Raw genomic sequence first — 17,717 nt, 5'->3', positions numbered from 1 at the left:
TTTTTTGTTTATTACCAATAGTAGGAGTGGTACTATCTTTAGTAATTACATTTTAAAAATGACAGCTTTTAATTTTAATGTCTTTTGGTCAGTGCTAGATCATTTCTTAGCGCTAAAATCACATGCTTAAATGTATTAATGTTTAGATTTAGACTTATTTTCAACCAAAGAATATACCTTCCCGATAAGTTTATGAAACAGATCCCACTTAACAATATATGACTTAGTCGGTTCAGTCTTATTGACACCATCAAAAGCATCATCCACACTAGTTTTACTAACAACATTTTTGTCTCTGGTATTACGACCTAAAAGGTTGGTGATATTATAAAAAACCTTATCACAAATGTTAATATTATCTATCTTGATTATAGAATCAATTTTACCCATTACAAGGGTGACATCATTATAAATGATTCTCTTTTTCATGACATGCAGGTCAAACATTTGTAGAAAGATTTTTTGTACAAATCATGCTCATCATCGCTAATCTTCAAGCACGAAAACTCAATTCCCAAACTACAAATAAAACATTTTACGAATTTATGCTTACTAAAAAATCACTTAGTGCACAAGGGACACTGACATTGTCAAATTAAGCTACAGTCGATAAAGATCTAAACTAAAAACTAAAACAATTAGAAAACACAAGAAAGAAATCTCTAGTCATATAAAACAATGGAAAAGTAAATAAAAGAAAGAAAAAATAATAGAAATAATATTTAACTAATTCAAAGGTTAAGAGCAGTAGGAATCCCTTCTTAGGCTGTCAAAGGAGCCAAATAAAAGTATTTTCAAAAAATATATAGATATATAGACAAATATAAAGATTGGTTGTCTTGTTGACAGTTGATATATTAAATAACTACTAAATAAGAAAAAAGAATAAAATAAAGAAGAAAAAAGATAAAAATATAAAATAGTTATTTAGTAGTAAACAATTTTACAGTAACAAACAGAGTAAAATTTGAACATTATAGAAATTTAAAAAAAATTTCTTTATAAAATGCTCTGAAAAAACAATAAACAGTATTAAAAGTTAAACTACATGAGAAAGTTAGACAAAAGAAAATGAACAATAAGTTAAAAAAGAATAAGCAGTAAATAAAATCATTAATAATGTATGATCAAGGTTAGTCAACAGTAATAATGGTAAACAGAGTACTTATCTGGACAAAAAAACACAGAAAAGTACAGCCCAAAAAACAATGAAAAGAATTCCAATTACTATCAGCAAAAAACCTTAAAAAGATATAAAAATTTCACTACACGTTTTAATAAATATATGGAGCACAAAATCACTTGATCACAACAAATCACCATCTTGCATTTAAAATAATGATTAAATAATAATAATAATGCCTTGGGCAAAAACCAACCCCACGTCTGTACAGTTACATCTACTCACACATTCAAGGCAGGCAACAACATGGTACTTCAGTACTTTCACTCACACTGGCCAACAAAGCAATTTTAATGCTCAGGAGCTCCTTGTGGAGTACGGGAATGGCAGTCCCAGAGCTGGTCATGGTAGTGCTTTCCGATTTTGCTGCCTGCCGCGGCGGCAAGGACATGACCATATTTCTGTTCTGTCAATGATGGATGAAGTGTGGATGGGGAGTGCTTATCCATCCTCCCATTGTGGAAACTGGGTTAGAAGTGAGCTGATGTGAGTTTCCTCTGTTGAAGTCTTGTGCTGCTCAACTCGAGTCAATCATTTTGACCCTTGGCAGGGATTGTCTTACGAACAAGGCTATTGGAGTCTTTACTGCTATGTGCGAGTTCGCGATGTTGATATAACAGGCACTAAAGCCTGCCTGCTTCTGTGTCAGTTTAGCAGGGGTATAGTCTGGCAGTACCTGACTCCCCAACCCAGGTTAAATCTATGGGAGGCAGCTGACTGGAGAAACCCAAGCAGAATTAGTGATCCAGGGCATGCTAAACCACCTCTTCGCCCACAATTTGCTACATATTGACTAGTTACTCTTTATTCATGGAAACTTAAACTTCCACAATTTCTGTGGTAAAGGGTCTACATAAAAATCCTCATCCAAGAGAGCCTTTGTCTTCACAAACAAACCGATGGAAGAATGTTGGGTTTGGTGGTATTGAAAAGTAGGATCAAACTAAGTTTTGACCAAAAGGTAGTGAAGTGATGCCAAAATATTTGGTGATAAAGAAGAAAGAAGGGAGTTTTACTAAGATTCTTTTGATTACTTGAGAGATCCTGGAAGCTGCAGATTGACCAGTTAAGGACAAGGAAGATTGCCATAGAACTGTTATTGAATTGTCAATTACCTTTACAGACATCACGGCTACTGAAAGCGAAGAAGATGGGACTCATAGATATTGACATTATACCACATGATATGCTAAATATTTTCAAGGGTGTTGTTGTGAACAGGAACTTGTTGAACTGCACAGAAAAAATTGTCAGGAGCTTCACAAACAAGGAACTGTTATGTCAACAATTAAACACACAATGCAATGGAAAAGTTTTACCTTCCGCATCGCATGTCCTGGCGTTTAACAAACCCAAATGTTCTGAAAAAATAAAAGCTAAATCTCCTACTATAGAGGTCCATCTATCCATCCCGACTCAATTGCCATGTTTTGGATATCAGGAATTCATACATACAGCAGTACAATGCACGAGAAACAGATCTCTGCTAGTGGTGAATCATTACATCTGGATGTTCCATGCAGGAATCCACTGATTTCGTCAACTGTAATAGACATCACACTACAAGATAATGAAATTGTTGAATATAAAGATGTAGCAATACAGGAAGTAAAAACCATTTAAAAGTCAACTACTTCAAAGTTAAAAAAATTGTTCTTAACAAATTGCCTAGGATCACTTCTCAAGCACAGGTTACTTTAAATCGAAAGATGATCTCTGAAATGGCGGCAGCCTTATCAAATATGGTAAATGCATCATCAATCATAAATTGAAGAGTCAATCAATCACGGATAGCAGTCCAAAACCAATTAAGAAGTGAAGCAGAAAGGTTAAGAAGTGAATCAGTTAAGCAGATGTGAACAAACAAAAGCTCTTCTCCACCTTCAATCAGTTCTAAGGAAAGGAAGGTGAAGGAAAGTGAAACCAAAATACAGAGGAAGCCTGAAATCAAAGTACTGATTGAAAAATCCCCATTCGAGGAATTGAAAAGAAATAAGTAATATTAGAAAAAGAGAGTACTGGACGACAACAATAGAGCCCCTGAAACCATAGAGCCCTTTAAGTGAGAAGGCTAGCATTTTAGTCACCCTAAAACTTTTAGTAGGATGTGTGATACAATGTTCATTATACCTTCTGGGTTGGTAATAATGTGATGCTGGCAACAGAATATCCTCCATGATTGATTGTGGAGATGGATTGAAGCCTCAGACACTGAGTTTCACTACAAATTTCATGTTACAACACTGCTCTATCTTTTCATCCATGCTGAACATGGTAGGCGAATATATAACACACGTTATGCGAATCATCACATATGTCTTCATTGTACCAATCGATTTGAAACTGATCATTATAGATGGCTAAAAGAATGGGCTACACTATGGTATGCAGTATTAACACCCTTTGCATCACACTTTCCCTCAGGGTCACTATTACCATTACTTTTTGAACAGCCCTCATACTTTAAGAAGAAACTGACACTGCAGCTTAAATATGTTCTAAGCCATAAAATAACAAATTATAAATATAAATATTTTTTTATTTTCTTTTGGTAACACATTACCTTGGCTTCAATGATACTTTCTCTTGTTTGTTTTAACTTCTTGTTACATTCAAATAACTTTTCATTGAGATCAATAAGTTTTCTTTTTCTAACATGTTTAGCTTTGCTGTAACAAACAGAATAACTTTAGAAAAATAGTTATCACAGAATTAAAAAAAAATCTAAATAAGTTACTGTAATTCAAAATATTTAGAAATTTTTGTGATTAGTATCTTTAACATTTAATACTTTACTTACATTTGATAGCTTTAATTAATAATTAATATTTCTTATATATAATTGTGACCCTTGTGACCCTGTCTTCCTTCACCTTGTGAATATAATCCAGTTCATTATTACTGTTTTACTGGAGTTTTATGTCAATCAGTTTACAGATTTCTTTGACTAAATAATCATCTCTAGTACAAATGTTAACTGCATTCTATTTCAGAATGGATATCATACGACATCAACAGAAATTTGTAAAGAATCTGTAGTAATCTATGGCATGCGTGACACTAGTTTATTGTAGTAAACTAGTGTCAGTATGCTGTTCTTAGTTAAAGGCAGGAGGAAATCACTGCTCAATAACATGATAAAGGATGCTCTACATACAAATGCATGCAACAGAAAATAATGCCATGTTATAAATTCTTTTTAAACTGATCACTGCCGAAACTAAGGAACATTACATGCTTAATACATCAAAAACTTCTGTTAATTAGTTTCAGTTTACCCATAATATTTTATTAGTAACTGTCAGCATGGTGTTGGGTAAAGAACTGAACAGTTAAAGCATGATGAGTCCATACGACCTTGAACAATCAGCATTATGAAGAACCTTCATAATGAAGCATATGAAGACTCCTTTTGTGTCAGGAAAGTTTTTTCCTGAGGTTGTTTGTGGATTTCTCTTCTTGTACAGTCAAGGAGTACACTGATGATCAGTGATGTTTTAAGTGCTATAAAATGCTTAATAAATTTTATAATAAGAAAAAATTTTATCAGACAAATAATTACAAAGATATTGAAGATTAAACAATTAAGATGGTAGCCATTTTGAAATTTTTGAAGGTGATGTTTTCAAAATTTTTTATTTTGTAGAACAAGACACTAGTCATAAATTTGTCAAATTTAATTAAAGTAGGTTTACCCGTTCCTTAGAAGTAATCTTTTTTTGAAAATCACAAAACTGCATCCAGAAGGAAAACAAAGCAAAATAGGACTTATATCGATATGAACTTTTTTGTTAGAATCAATATCTTAAATCTGGACAAAACTAATTAGTGAAATGTAACTGTGTTAACAGCCTATTGTGGAATAACATGATCTCTAAATGAATAAATTATAATATAACTTGTGATAATTCTATAAATACCTTGGATAAGCCCAAAAATACACTGAAGTACCTATCTTATCAGTATCTATCAATCCATCATCGACAAGGCTCTGTACCACATCTTTTACTGATTGGGCAATTATTCCTTTTTCTTTTGGTGCTAGCTTTTCAAGTTCCTAAAGAAAAAAAAAACAATTATGATTTAATTATCAGCAGTATCTGGCTGCTGGTGATCATTGCGTTACCTGAACTTCATCTGGGATAAAACACTAAATGAATTTGAAGGGCACTTTAATAAAATCTATTACAAAGAGGAAACCCTTGGAGAAAATTTTAAAAAGTGGGTTTCACAAGTCATTTAAAAATTTTTTCAGTATTTTCACAGCAAAATATGGCACAGATAATTAAATAAGATAACTAGGTGAGTAGATGGTTTTGGCAACGTATCTAAACACAGATGTATTAATGATGGAACCTGTATATCTTGCATATGTATGTCTGCAAAACTATTATTTTATTTATATAGTACGTCCATCAAATATTTAACTAACCCATTAGATTTTCAGGAACTAATAACCATTTAAATTCAAATTCTTTTATTCTTTAGATTTTAGGTGGTATGAACAACTATGGTCATTAGACAGTATAACTGGCAATAGAATGCAGTGAAATTGTGCCACCAGCACTTAGATAGATATTGTGATTTATAGGAGAACCAATTTATTCAATGTGACTTTGGCCAGCAGCACTTCAATTTACTTCCAATTCTACAATTTCTAATATGGTATTACCTGAGAAATTCGTTGAGTTGCAGAATCTTCAGGGTGTAAGGTGCACAGTTTACAATCATACCCAGGGACCCAGTTTTCGTTATTATTTGAAACAACATTGTTTTCATAAAGTTTAATGACTGATTCACAAATAATCCAAAATGTTATTAAGTAACATTAATTATAATTTCATATAATACTATGAAATACTACAAAATCTTTGAGTTTTCAAGGTTGGATAAGATTTATAATTAATATATGAAATATAAACCACCAAAGCACTGTAATTAGATAAGTTAAACTTACCACATTAATTTCCAAGAATTGATTTTTGCGATATAACTTATCTATTTACTGTGTTTTGGTGGTTTATATTTCATTTAATATTACATTTTATTAGCAAAGTGGTCAATATGTTAATTATTTGAATTAAAAAAAAAATTATATAATTTATTTTTATAATAATTTTATTTCTTATATTAAATCTTTTTGATACATTCTACTACTTCTAAGCCCTGATAGTTTATACCATCTGATGGAATGTACATGGTAAAATAGAAGTTTGAATTTTTCTTGATGAGAAAAGAGTATAAGATGTGACTGTAGCCTGCGCCATGACTAAGTACAGACGAAACCTAATTTATTTTTTATAACGCCACCATAAGTTGGTTTACTGTCGAAGAAGAATAAAAATGGCAGATTCAGTTTGCGTGATGATAAATATAAAAAATATTAAAAACATGTAAAACTTTTCAATGAATATTTCAAATGAAAATAGATTTTATATAAAGAAAAATGCATAAAAAAGCAATATTACCAGTTACCAAGTGTACGTTTTTTTATTGAACAAAAAGTTGTGATCTTTCATAAGAAGCTATACTGTTACAGTGAATAACACCCGCTTGTCATTTTCTTGTTTTTTTTTTTTTTACATTTGTTCTTTGCGAAGATTCACTCGACTATCAAACTGGAGTCTTGATAATTGTTTTATTTGATACAGTGGTAAATATAATTTTTGAAAAAAGTATATATGTGTAACAATCTTAGTAAATTCACTTTACAAAACATCATTTTTTGAAGTGAAAACTTCTTTAGGCGCATCAGTCAGGATTTTTTGTACGTACAAATTACATGGGAACACGGGAGAAAAAATCGCTGACTCGTAATCAAAATCTTGTAATGTAATGCAAGACGCTAAGCATATATATATATGAAAGAGAAAAAGGCATAGAGCAAGAATAAATATATATATATGTATATATATGTATATATATATATATATATACATATATATGAGTGTATAGTTGAATATGTAGTAGCAGAGGGCAGAGGATGAGAGGTGGGAGAAGAAACTGCTAGTGATTCAAAATAATTCTCCCTCTATATCGCTCTCTTTCTCTTTTTTTCAATAAACATGCCCATTCATGCGTATACGTGCAGATTAGTATATGGTAAAGATAGACTGTGAATTATAGTTAGTCCATACCATGTTGCTTCTCAATTGTGCTTGTATACATATATACATTGAAATGTTTGTTTATTATATGTCAAAGTGTTTGTTTATATGAAATATTTCAATACGTACTCATAATAATAAAAAAAAATAATTGTTTAAATTCATTGTAAGTGTAACATATTACAATATTTGTGAAGAATACTGGATAAAAAAGCGAGTACATCAAAAATGTATTTCATGTTTAATACAGTTTAATTAACAGGTAAATATTTTGTTATTGTTACCAATAATTAATAAATAAAATTAATTTAAATTTTATTGTTAATATTTTTCATTTAAATATATGTTTTAATAAAATTATCACAAGTTAGAAGTAGTAATATAATCAAATATAATAATTATAAACCACTAATCAGTATATTCATTATTTGAAGTTTTCACTTCTCTCAGCCAGTCCCACGACTGCCTTTTTTTTTTAAGTAATCAGGGTCATTGATAATATAAAGATTAAATGAAGTAGCTACCATCTTACCACATTTAATACTTTAGTATTTCGGTAATGTGTCAGTTCTATCAATTATTACTTAAATATCAGATTTAGAGTTTAACAGAGTATGAGGCTTTTCCTATTGTAACTTTAACCACTAAAGCCACACTTTAAACTTCAATAAAGCAACTGTTTTATTGTTACTAGAATTGGGCAAGATGGTTGCATAGCCAAGCTAACCCAATGAATTACATTAGTTGGCTGTAATAGCTTCTACACCCCTGATGATGCTCTCTCACCTCTGGTATTTGTTTAGATTTGCTAAAAATTATAGATCTTCTTTTTTTAGTTTATCATATAGCTTTAAAAAAATAAAATCAGCATCAAAATACACCTATAGTAGATGCCATATAACTTCAATGCAATGAATACAGTGGTATCAAATTGTGAAACTTGCTTCCTTATTTCAACTGAATTTAACACACGCATTAAGACAGCCTTTATGAAATTTATTACACTCTTACACTGAGTTTAGACTTGCTTAAGTATAGAGTTAAATAGGCATCTGAACACTAAATTTTATTTACTGAACATTAAATTTTACAGCTAAGTTTTTTGTTGTTTTCACAATGATATTTCAAGGATTTTTATAAATTGGTACTTTTGTGATCTAGGTCATATTTTGCAGTACAAAATTCTTTTCATAAAAACCAGGATAAAGTTTGAAACATGTACAGTTTCGACATAGCACAATATAAAGTTATCTCTTTAAAATTAATACCTTCAATTGGAAAAAATCTTTTTTTTCATAAAATAGCTGCATCATACGAGTCCTTTTTTCTTCAGCACTTACACCTTTACGCTTTGACATAGTTATCTGGAAAAATAAAAAACAATCTCTTAAAACTTCAGTTTTAATATTATCTATTAATAATAGGCATTAATTAGTTAAACATTTTTAGTTTAATGTGAAAATGGACTAAAATTTTGTAATTCTTCAGATTCTTGTCATGAAAATCTATTTCTTTCACAACACTTAGGTAAACATCAGGAGCAAATGCTGCTATAGCCATATATTTTTATAAATTAAAAATTCTACAATTTATTGATTAGCAAGCACGAGAACAGAGTTGCAGTAGGAGGCATGCGAATGGAAGTAGCAGTCCCCTGTATCTATCTTTTTCTTTTCTTTTTTTTCCTGTTTAGCCTCCGGTAACTATCGTTTAGATAATACTTCAGAAGATGAATGAGGATGATATGTATGAGTGTGAATGAAGTGTAGTCTTGTAAATTCTCAGTTCGACCATACCTGAGATTTGTGGTTAATTGAAACCCAACCACCAAAGAACACCGGTATCCACGAAGTATTCAAGTCCGTGGTAAAATAGCTGGCTTTACTAGGACTTGAACGTTGGAACTCTCGACTTCCAAATGAGCTGATTTGGGAAGACGCGTTCACCACTAGACCAACCCGGTGGGTCCCCTGTATCTATTCTCTCTTTCACAGACACGATAGTAGCTTGCCACTACTGCATTCTTTAGAGTTCTATTCTCATTGTGGGCGAACAGTATGAATGTAACTCTGCGAAGAATACTGCATAATTTGTTAATTGTAAGCCAAGTTATTTATACAATTATTCCTTTTTTCAGTGATCATGTCATGAAACAATTTCTTTTGGTTGGATGATACTGTAGCCGTTGGTAGAAAAATCATTATTCAAGATTTAGATGAGGTCATTTCTTTATTTCTGCTAATATACTAGATGTATTACAAACTACAGTAGATCCTACAGAAGAACTACAGTAGATGATTTGATGTACAAGAGTAATGTTTCAGTAGTTGCTAAAGTTAAATAAATAGAAAAATTGAAGTGATTATATTGTATTAAAAATAACAACAAAGATGGGTGTAGAGAATAAGTATGGGTGATTGATAGATGTTAATCAAAAGAGTTTACTAGATGAAGCTATCAGATTCAGATGACAATAAAAAGCTCTTGAAGCCCTTGAAATGGACAAATTTCATGATAATCCACATCCAGATCTTGGTAAGAAAATCATTAAATTTTTATATAATTTTGAAAATGGTACAATTTTACACATTATTGCCCAAAAAATGCATTCAAAAGGATGGTGTACTTCTAAAAAAAACTTCAAAAAAAGCTTTCCTTACTCATGATCAAATGTACAAATGTCATCATTTTTTTAATTTATTTTGTTCCTTTGCTGCTCCAGTAATAAACTGCTTCCAGATAACATCTGGGGCTAGATTTTTTTTTAAGTGAAAGGTTATATGGCTATTTAAATTATATAAAGACAATTTTGTTTGTCATCAATATTATTTAGTACCGGAATATTCTGACTAAATGATTATGCTTCTTATGTAGTTCTAATGATCATGCTACTTTTTTAACTAAAATTTCAAGAAATTAGTTAAAAAACTGATGTTAAAATGTAATAAATGAAGCTCAGGAGCAATTACTTCATTAATTTCTCCCTACTCCACACATTTTAAATATGGATACATTAAATTTGAATAATATATATGAACTTCTGCTCCTACATATACAAAAACACATCAATATGTAATGTTTATTATGTAACTCATCTAATACAATAAATTGTATTAGGTTGAATTGTGTTATGTTATATATATTGTAGAGTATACTGTAGAAATTTTTAAATAACAGCTGTATGCAAACTAAAACCAGTTAAACAAACCCCTTTATTTTAGTGAAAAACTTGGCTGTTAGAAAAAATGCCATATTCCTACAACATTTACTTTTAATTTTCCTTAGTCTGTGTCGAATAATATGCCGCCTAGGTTCAATACCTCGGTTAGGTTTAATTATTCTATTTATTATTTGCTGGTTCAATGAAATAAATAAAAGTATAAATAAATAAACATTTAAAACATTAAATAAATTATTTCTATTATACTTTAAACTTGTAATTCATATATGTATCATAATTATATCAATTAATTATACATTTGTTACAAACACAAGTTGAGTATTTGAAGGATGGAACAAGACTGACTAAAGAATACAGCGTTAGACAACTTCATTAATAAGATTAATAAAAAAAGTGAGAATTTAAAAAGAGTAAGAGAAAAACTGAACATTTTTATTTTAAAATTTAAAAGTCCTACTTTAATACAATTTAAAGTTCCTCCTTTTAATAAAAAAAAGTGGCAAATGAAACCTGAGTCTTAACAGTCTGAACCTTTATAAGATCTTAGTTGAGAAAACTGCCAATTTTGTGAAATACAAATTTCTCAGTTCTTTTCATGAAGATGCTCGCAGCTCATCTGTAATTAGTTGTTAGATGGCACCACTGAAAGGAGAAAATAAATAGTACATATTTTTTTTCTTTTTAAATACATACAATGTACTGTAATATGATTAAAACAATACAATGATACTGTAATAATAAAATAGTAAAATAAAGTACAGTATTTTCCGAGTACAGTAATTTAATAAATCATTTACTGTATAACTTAACAAGAACTAAACTTGTATTTCTGCATTAAATGCGAGTCTCAATTTACATGATTTCATTATATGCGGTAATTTTGCATAATGTAAACATGTAAATTAACCTACGCTCACTAGTCAACATTAGTGAGCGAAGCAAGCTTAGGTTACATTTGGTTAGATTATATTTATTTATTATAAAGTTAGATTATAATTTTAATTTAACTATTTTCTCCTTTCAGTGGCGCCATCTAACAACTAACTACAACAACTGACTAACTACAGATTGAGCATCTTCTTGAAAATTACCAATTTAAAAAAAAAAATATTTGTTAAAATAATTTTGAATGATTATTCAAAGAAGTAAAACATTAAGTAAAAAAAGGAATAAAATAAATATTTATATTTGAAGAATAAAACTGACTTATTAACTACAATAAAATTAATAATACCCATAAGGATCATTTACTACCATAATAGGTGAATCTACTATAATAGATTCATGTCAGTGTGGATATCTCACTGAAAGAAATGGACATTTCAAGGTCCGAATCCTTATAATGTGTCTGATTATTGTATTTTCAAATTAGACAGATTAATGTAATATTGCAAATCTTAATTTTTTTTCCAGTAATGGCCTCAAGTAGTTATTATTTATCTTTTTGTACATGTTTCTTTTAACTGTGATACTTTATCATATTTCTTAAATACATTTTAATATTACAAAACATTAAAACAGACACTCAGCATATAATTGTTACAAGAAATATTACAAATATTTTTAACAGGATGATTTAGTAACAAATAATCACAAAACCTTAAAGGGTATACTGAATACCCAATTTTCAGATATTTATATCAAATTGTACGTGTAGATTCATTTTGGTATAATGACAAATAAATATTATGGTTCCTTTAGTATTGTTATGACATTTTAAATGCAATTTAAATTATAGACAATTGTTTTTCAGTAATTGTAATTAAAATAAGAGTTCATTCAATCTTAAAACTAAGATAAGTACACAAAAATTGATTTCTGCACTTGCACAGATCTGGTTCAAAAACGATAACAAGTTAAGCATACTTCAAACAGGTTACCTGCTAATGTTTGTTTCACACTACTAAAAGATCACTGGACTCATGCAAAATTTCCTGTGCTTTTTATTTATAAAAAAATAGTCAAAAACTTTATATCACAGTGGAATTTATATCACACTTTATATCATAGTGGCCTACTTCATAGTTTTCAGAAATAAAATGTACTTAAACACAACTTTGAAGGTTAATGGACGATAATGACTTTTTTATAAAACAAAAAGAAACAAATACTTACGTTTCAATTTAAGGTGTTATATGATCAAACGAAAGTTTTACGAAAATATATTTAACAAAGAAAAGCCACAATAAGTTCTCTAGATACAATTTAGGATCCAAACAACATACCAGTCTTCCCGCCATAAAACAACCCAGGTTTACAGTAGTAACGGGAAGAATAGTGAACGAGTCGTTCCTCGATTCGATTCTGAACGAAAGATCGAGAATCGGTTTGCAGGAGAAACCGATTCTTTTTACGATTCTTAACAATGAAATGGATAGGCGACGGGAAACCAAATCTTTCTCAATTACGATTCGATTCGATTCATAGCAATCTTTCTTATGCATAGCTTTTAGTGGGGGATCCTCCTATCACACCAAATTCTAGCCTGCGTTTTTTATTTATCGGTTATTTAGTGGCGGTTATAAATTTGAAGTTTTATTTATGGACGGATTTGGTAATTTGCGTTCCTATTCGTATGGACTATCGTGAAATTTATTTACTGGCGCTGATCGTGAGAGACTATGCTTTTGACCCTAGTAATTCCGGCGTGATTCCCCTTCAGTCCATTCGCTGAAGTCCTTTCGGTACCAGCACCTATGGGCTAGCAGAAGTGCGCCTACCGGGGCCCTAATTATTTGGAGGGAACCCACCGGGTTGGTCTAGTGGTGAACGCATCTTCCCAAATCAGCTGATTTGGAAGTCGAAAGTTCCAGCGTTCAAGTCCTAGTAAAGCCAGCTATTTTTACACGGACTTGAATATTAGATCGTGGATACCGGTGTTCTTTGGTGGTTGGGTTTCAATTAACCGCACATCTCAGGTATGGTCGAACTGAGAATGTACAAAACTACACTCACACTCATACATATCATTCTCATTCATCCTCTGAAGTATTATCTAAACGGTAGTTACCGGAGGCTAAACAGGAAAAAGAAAGAAAGTTATTTGGAGGGAGAAATGCGCCCCGTTCTCTAGAGGGAGTCGCATATGCCGACTAAATGAAATGATGGTCTCTTTGTGAGACGGTGTGGGGTGTTGTCTAGCTTTGATTATTAAGCAGTTCCAATAAAAAGGTAATTTTAAAAATATCTAATCTAATAATATCAATAAGGTAGCTTAAAAATAGTTAGCTGCTGAAACTTCTAATTCATATTGATAAAATTATTAAGTAAAATTGTTGTAAAATATTTCCGACTGTCATCATGTTTTCCATTCTATGAGTATTTACATTTGAAATGTGAATACATTAACTGAATACTAAAAAATTAATTTGAATTTGATTTATAACTGCAAATAATCATGAGATAAATCAACCTCATCATAATAAATATTTAAAGTCATGATTCTCTATTTAATGGAGAGTAATACCAATGAGAGAACTGATCTAGAGATAAAAAAAATGATGAATATGTCCATTTAATTAATAATGGAACCAATACATTAATAGTCAAGAGCTAGAGGGAATTGGTTAGCTTATATTGTAGGCTGGTTAGTATGTTGTATACATACTGCTGAAAAATAAACCCAAAGAATTACTGACAAAACAATAGTCATTCCCTGAGATCAAATTTCTTTCAGTGTCATTTCAATTCTTAATACTGTAACTGTAAATGTTTTTTTTTTTAATTTTATTTTGGTGAGGAGTTTTTATTGTACTCTTTAATTAAAGAATTATAGATGTTAATAACTAATATAATAAATTTTAGTCCCATGAAACTTTTTCATACTAAAAATGGTTTTGGTAATTGCTTATTGTAACTTTATGTATTATATATGAGTTATATGCCAGTGTTTTACGTTATACCAAAATAAAAGAATTTTATTTACTATTTGTTCATGATACATCACATACAAATACATATTTTAATTCATTAAAAGCATCTTTCAGGAATTTATAATATGAATAGAAAATTCTCCAAATATATTATGTTATGTTTGTGAAAAATTCATCATGAAAAGTCAATGCAAGCCAATATGTGCTGAAAACTGCTTTTGAATTTTATTTTTTTTCTCTATTAGAGACCAAGATTAAACCTGGGCTCTAAATGTAGCATGCATTAGGTGCATGTTAAACTAATGTTTACACAATGTAAATGCAATGTTTACAAGGAAACAATGAGTATTTGCCTTTTTGTGTACTAATGATTTGGCAGAAACCAACAAATCATTATGATTAATACTCTTGTTTAACAAATGCGATGCCTTAAAAAATAAAAGTAGTGTTGTGTGCCTAAATCAGCTAAGAGACCAGTAATTTATAGTAAAGTACTATAAAGTATATAGCGAAGTAAACTCACCAACTCCAATAGCCCAGGTTTCTTGTCAATAAATTTTTGAGTTTGATGAAGGTTCTCCTGGCATTACTACAGAAGCATCAACTTCAACAAATATTCATAACAAAAGATTCAACCATACTTAATCACACTAGCAGAACTTAATGATTTAGTTCATGACTTGTTAAGTAACAAGTAGGATTCCTAGGTTCAAGCTTGAAGAAGTGGAATTTAATAGACAAACACTCAAAAAATTTAATTACATAGAAACTGAAGCAAAAATCTAATGATTTTAGAATTTGTGGCTTAATTTGTTCCTTATGTGATGTTAATGAATTGATGTTTGACCTGGGGGTAATACGTATATTATTTATTACTTTTCTTTATCTATAGGCACATCTAAATAAGCTTAAAGGTAGTGTTATATATAATTCAAATAAGCTTTCTTCAGAGATGTTGTTCATGTTTTCTTAAGTTTTCTGTTAATAGAGAAGCCCTTGTTAACTACAAAAATTTATGCTATAGAATGCTGAGGAATTTTAGATTCCCATCTTATGTTATATCATTCTATTACTATTTTCATTCTTCTACAAGCTTGTAAAGTGATTATGTAGATTATTACATCACAATGTAAGATCATAACATTGATCTTAAGTTGATTTATTACACATTATACATAACTTAATTTGTAATATATAAACAAGGTCATATAAATTATTATTCAGTGATTGATAATAATATTCAAAAATGTTGTCTACTTCAACAATTTTAATTTATTCAAAAATCTTTTACTATTTTCATCATTTATTTACCAGATTGTAGAATTGAAGTTTTATTTTTGAGTATTCTATTTTAGTGCAGAGTTAATAAAATCAGTTTTAACTAGGAATTGAAACAAGTAAGTTTTCCTGCTGGGCTTTCAGTTGTTAATAAGCTTGCAGAAAGTCCTTAGCAAGTAATTTTAAAAAGTCTTTCTTTACCAGGCTGTACAAAGTAATTGTTAAATACACATCAGTAATTCAGAATGATTATAAGGAGAGTGTAATAGTGTACAACTGGAAATAGTGTGTTTTAAAAAACTGTAATTAAAAGTTAAATTAAAATTAGTCAGTAATTGGAGATATATACTGTTTGTAAAATTGGGTCAAATTTAATACATAAATAATGCAAAACACTATTTACCTGAAGTGTATATTTTAAATAAGGAAATGACAGTTCATGTATGTGGACTGTTAGTCCTAGAGATGAAAAGACAAATGCACATGAGCATAGTATGTTTCCATGGTAGAAATCAAAAACTCACTATCAATAACAGATTAATTAGTCTAAAACTTCTGGAAAAGTAGTTTATCAACTACTTTGCAGTACCATGAACCAGTATTCTATTCCTAATTTATTTCAATGTGAACATCAGTTGAGAGTAATGTAATGTGGTCTATTCCTTTGTTGTCCCTGGAAAGTGTTGGTTTCAGAATATGCATATAATGTTTGGAAATATTAAGATTAAACTGAAGATTTAAACATAAAATTTTATCCTTTAGTTACCACAGAAGACTTTTTTAAACCAAAGTTGCATCTTGTACATTAAAAGTCAACATTTAAAAGTTTTAGCATATATTTTGCATCCATTCTAGGTAGTTCAGGAGTTATTTAGTAGTGATAGATTGGTGAGAATAAGATTTGATATTACCAGATCTAATTATATTAATTTAAATATATATATATATATATATATATATATATTAGGAGAGCCATTCACACATATACAGTGAAATTTGTTAGTTGCATCCATTAGCATCTCCACTGGAATTTTGAGAACTGACAGTTCATTGTACTTAACATGCATTTGATTCTTCAGTTTTACAACTTTTATTATTTATTTACCAGCTTGTAGAAATGAAGTTTTTTGAGAATTCTGTTTTGGAGCAGTTGATAAAATATTTTTCAACTAGAAATGGAATTGAAATGAAATAAAATCCTTGATTTGAAAGCATGATGGATTCATATTCTAAGCTTAATAAACTACACACTGATTTAAATGTTAAGCAAAGTACAGTATGTGCCCATTGTCTTATGATCTAATGCTTTTTATTAATCTCATTTCATTACGGGCATAAAATGCATGTATTTAAGTTATATATTAAAATAGCTTTCACTTGGGGTTCTTGCCTGCTACAATTTGAGTCCTAGTGGTTTAATAGTGCAATGCAATAGGTGCAATGTAACAAACTAAGTTGTTTTTTAATAAATTTGTTTTTACACAATTTTTTTGTTTATTTACATATCATATATATAACCTTGGTCTCATATATTTTTGATTTTTATATTTCTTCTCAGAAAAGAAAAGGTTGATGAATAATGAAATGATGTAAATGAAACAGATTGTTGAGTAATCAACCTATTAAGTCCCAATTGGTATTTTTTTTAGACAAAATTAAACTTTTACATGGTTTATATGGATAAATGTATACAGAACTGGAATCTTGTTAAAAGATAATGCTTTTAATTTTATGTAACACAATGAATAATTCTTAAAATAAGAAAATATAATGTTTGCATTTATGGAAAAGTTTTGTAAACATATCTTTATATCATTAAAATTGACAGTAACACTATCAGTTGCAAGATGGCCTTGTTACCTCTGTTGTAAACGATCAATCCTTAATCTTTGAGCATGACTTTTTTTTATCTAAGCCACACTTTTGCAATTTTGCAGTAATTAAGTATATTGAGGGCAGTGTCAACAAAAAGAAAACTTAGATTAGTTATGTTAACATCTTTAGTTGACAGTTGTCAATATTAGACAGGTAGAGGCCATTTCAATAGTTATATAACAGAACTTTTGCTTTTATGATGAAATATTCTTTTTAAAAAA

General features: G+C 29.8%; 1 protein-coding gene across 1 annotated transcript in view; it reads right to left on the bottom strand.

Annotated features, from left to right (window-relative positions):
- LOC142318277 (meiotic nuclear division protein 1 homolog) overlaps positions 1-12,725 on the bottom strand; it is a 29,089-nt gene extending 16,364 nt beyond the window's left edge. The window contains exons 1-4 of the mRNA XM_075354844.1: positions 12,587-12,725; positions 8,559-8,654; positions 5,104-5,240; positions 3,747-3,852 (exon numbers count right to left, since the gene is read on the bottom strand). Of these exons, the coding sequence (XP_075210959.1) occupies positions 3,747-3,852; positions 5,104-5,240; positions 8,559-8,648 (333 nt within the window). The 5' untranslated portion in view covers positions 8,649-8,654; positions 12,587-12,725. The remainder of the gene's footprint in view (positions 1-3,746; positions 3,853-5,103; positions 5,241-8,558; positions 8,655-12,586) is intronic.
- Positions 12,726-17,717: the final 4,992 nt, after the last annotated feature.

Source organism: Lycorma delicatula, chromosome 1 (genome assembly GCF_047948215.1).
Source record: "Lycorma delicatula isolate Av1 chromosome 1, ASM4794821v1, whole genome shotgun sequence".
Lineage (NCBI taxonomy): Eukaryota > Metazoa > Arthropoda > Insecta > Hemiptera > Fulgoridae > Lycorma > Lycorma delicatula.
Note: the sequence above shows the minus strand (reverse complement) of the source record. Positions and strands in the feature narration are given on the sequence as shown.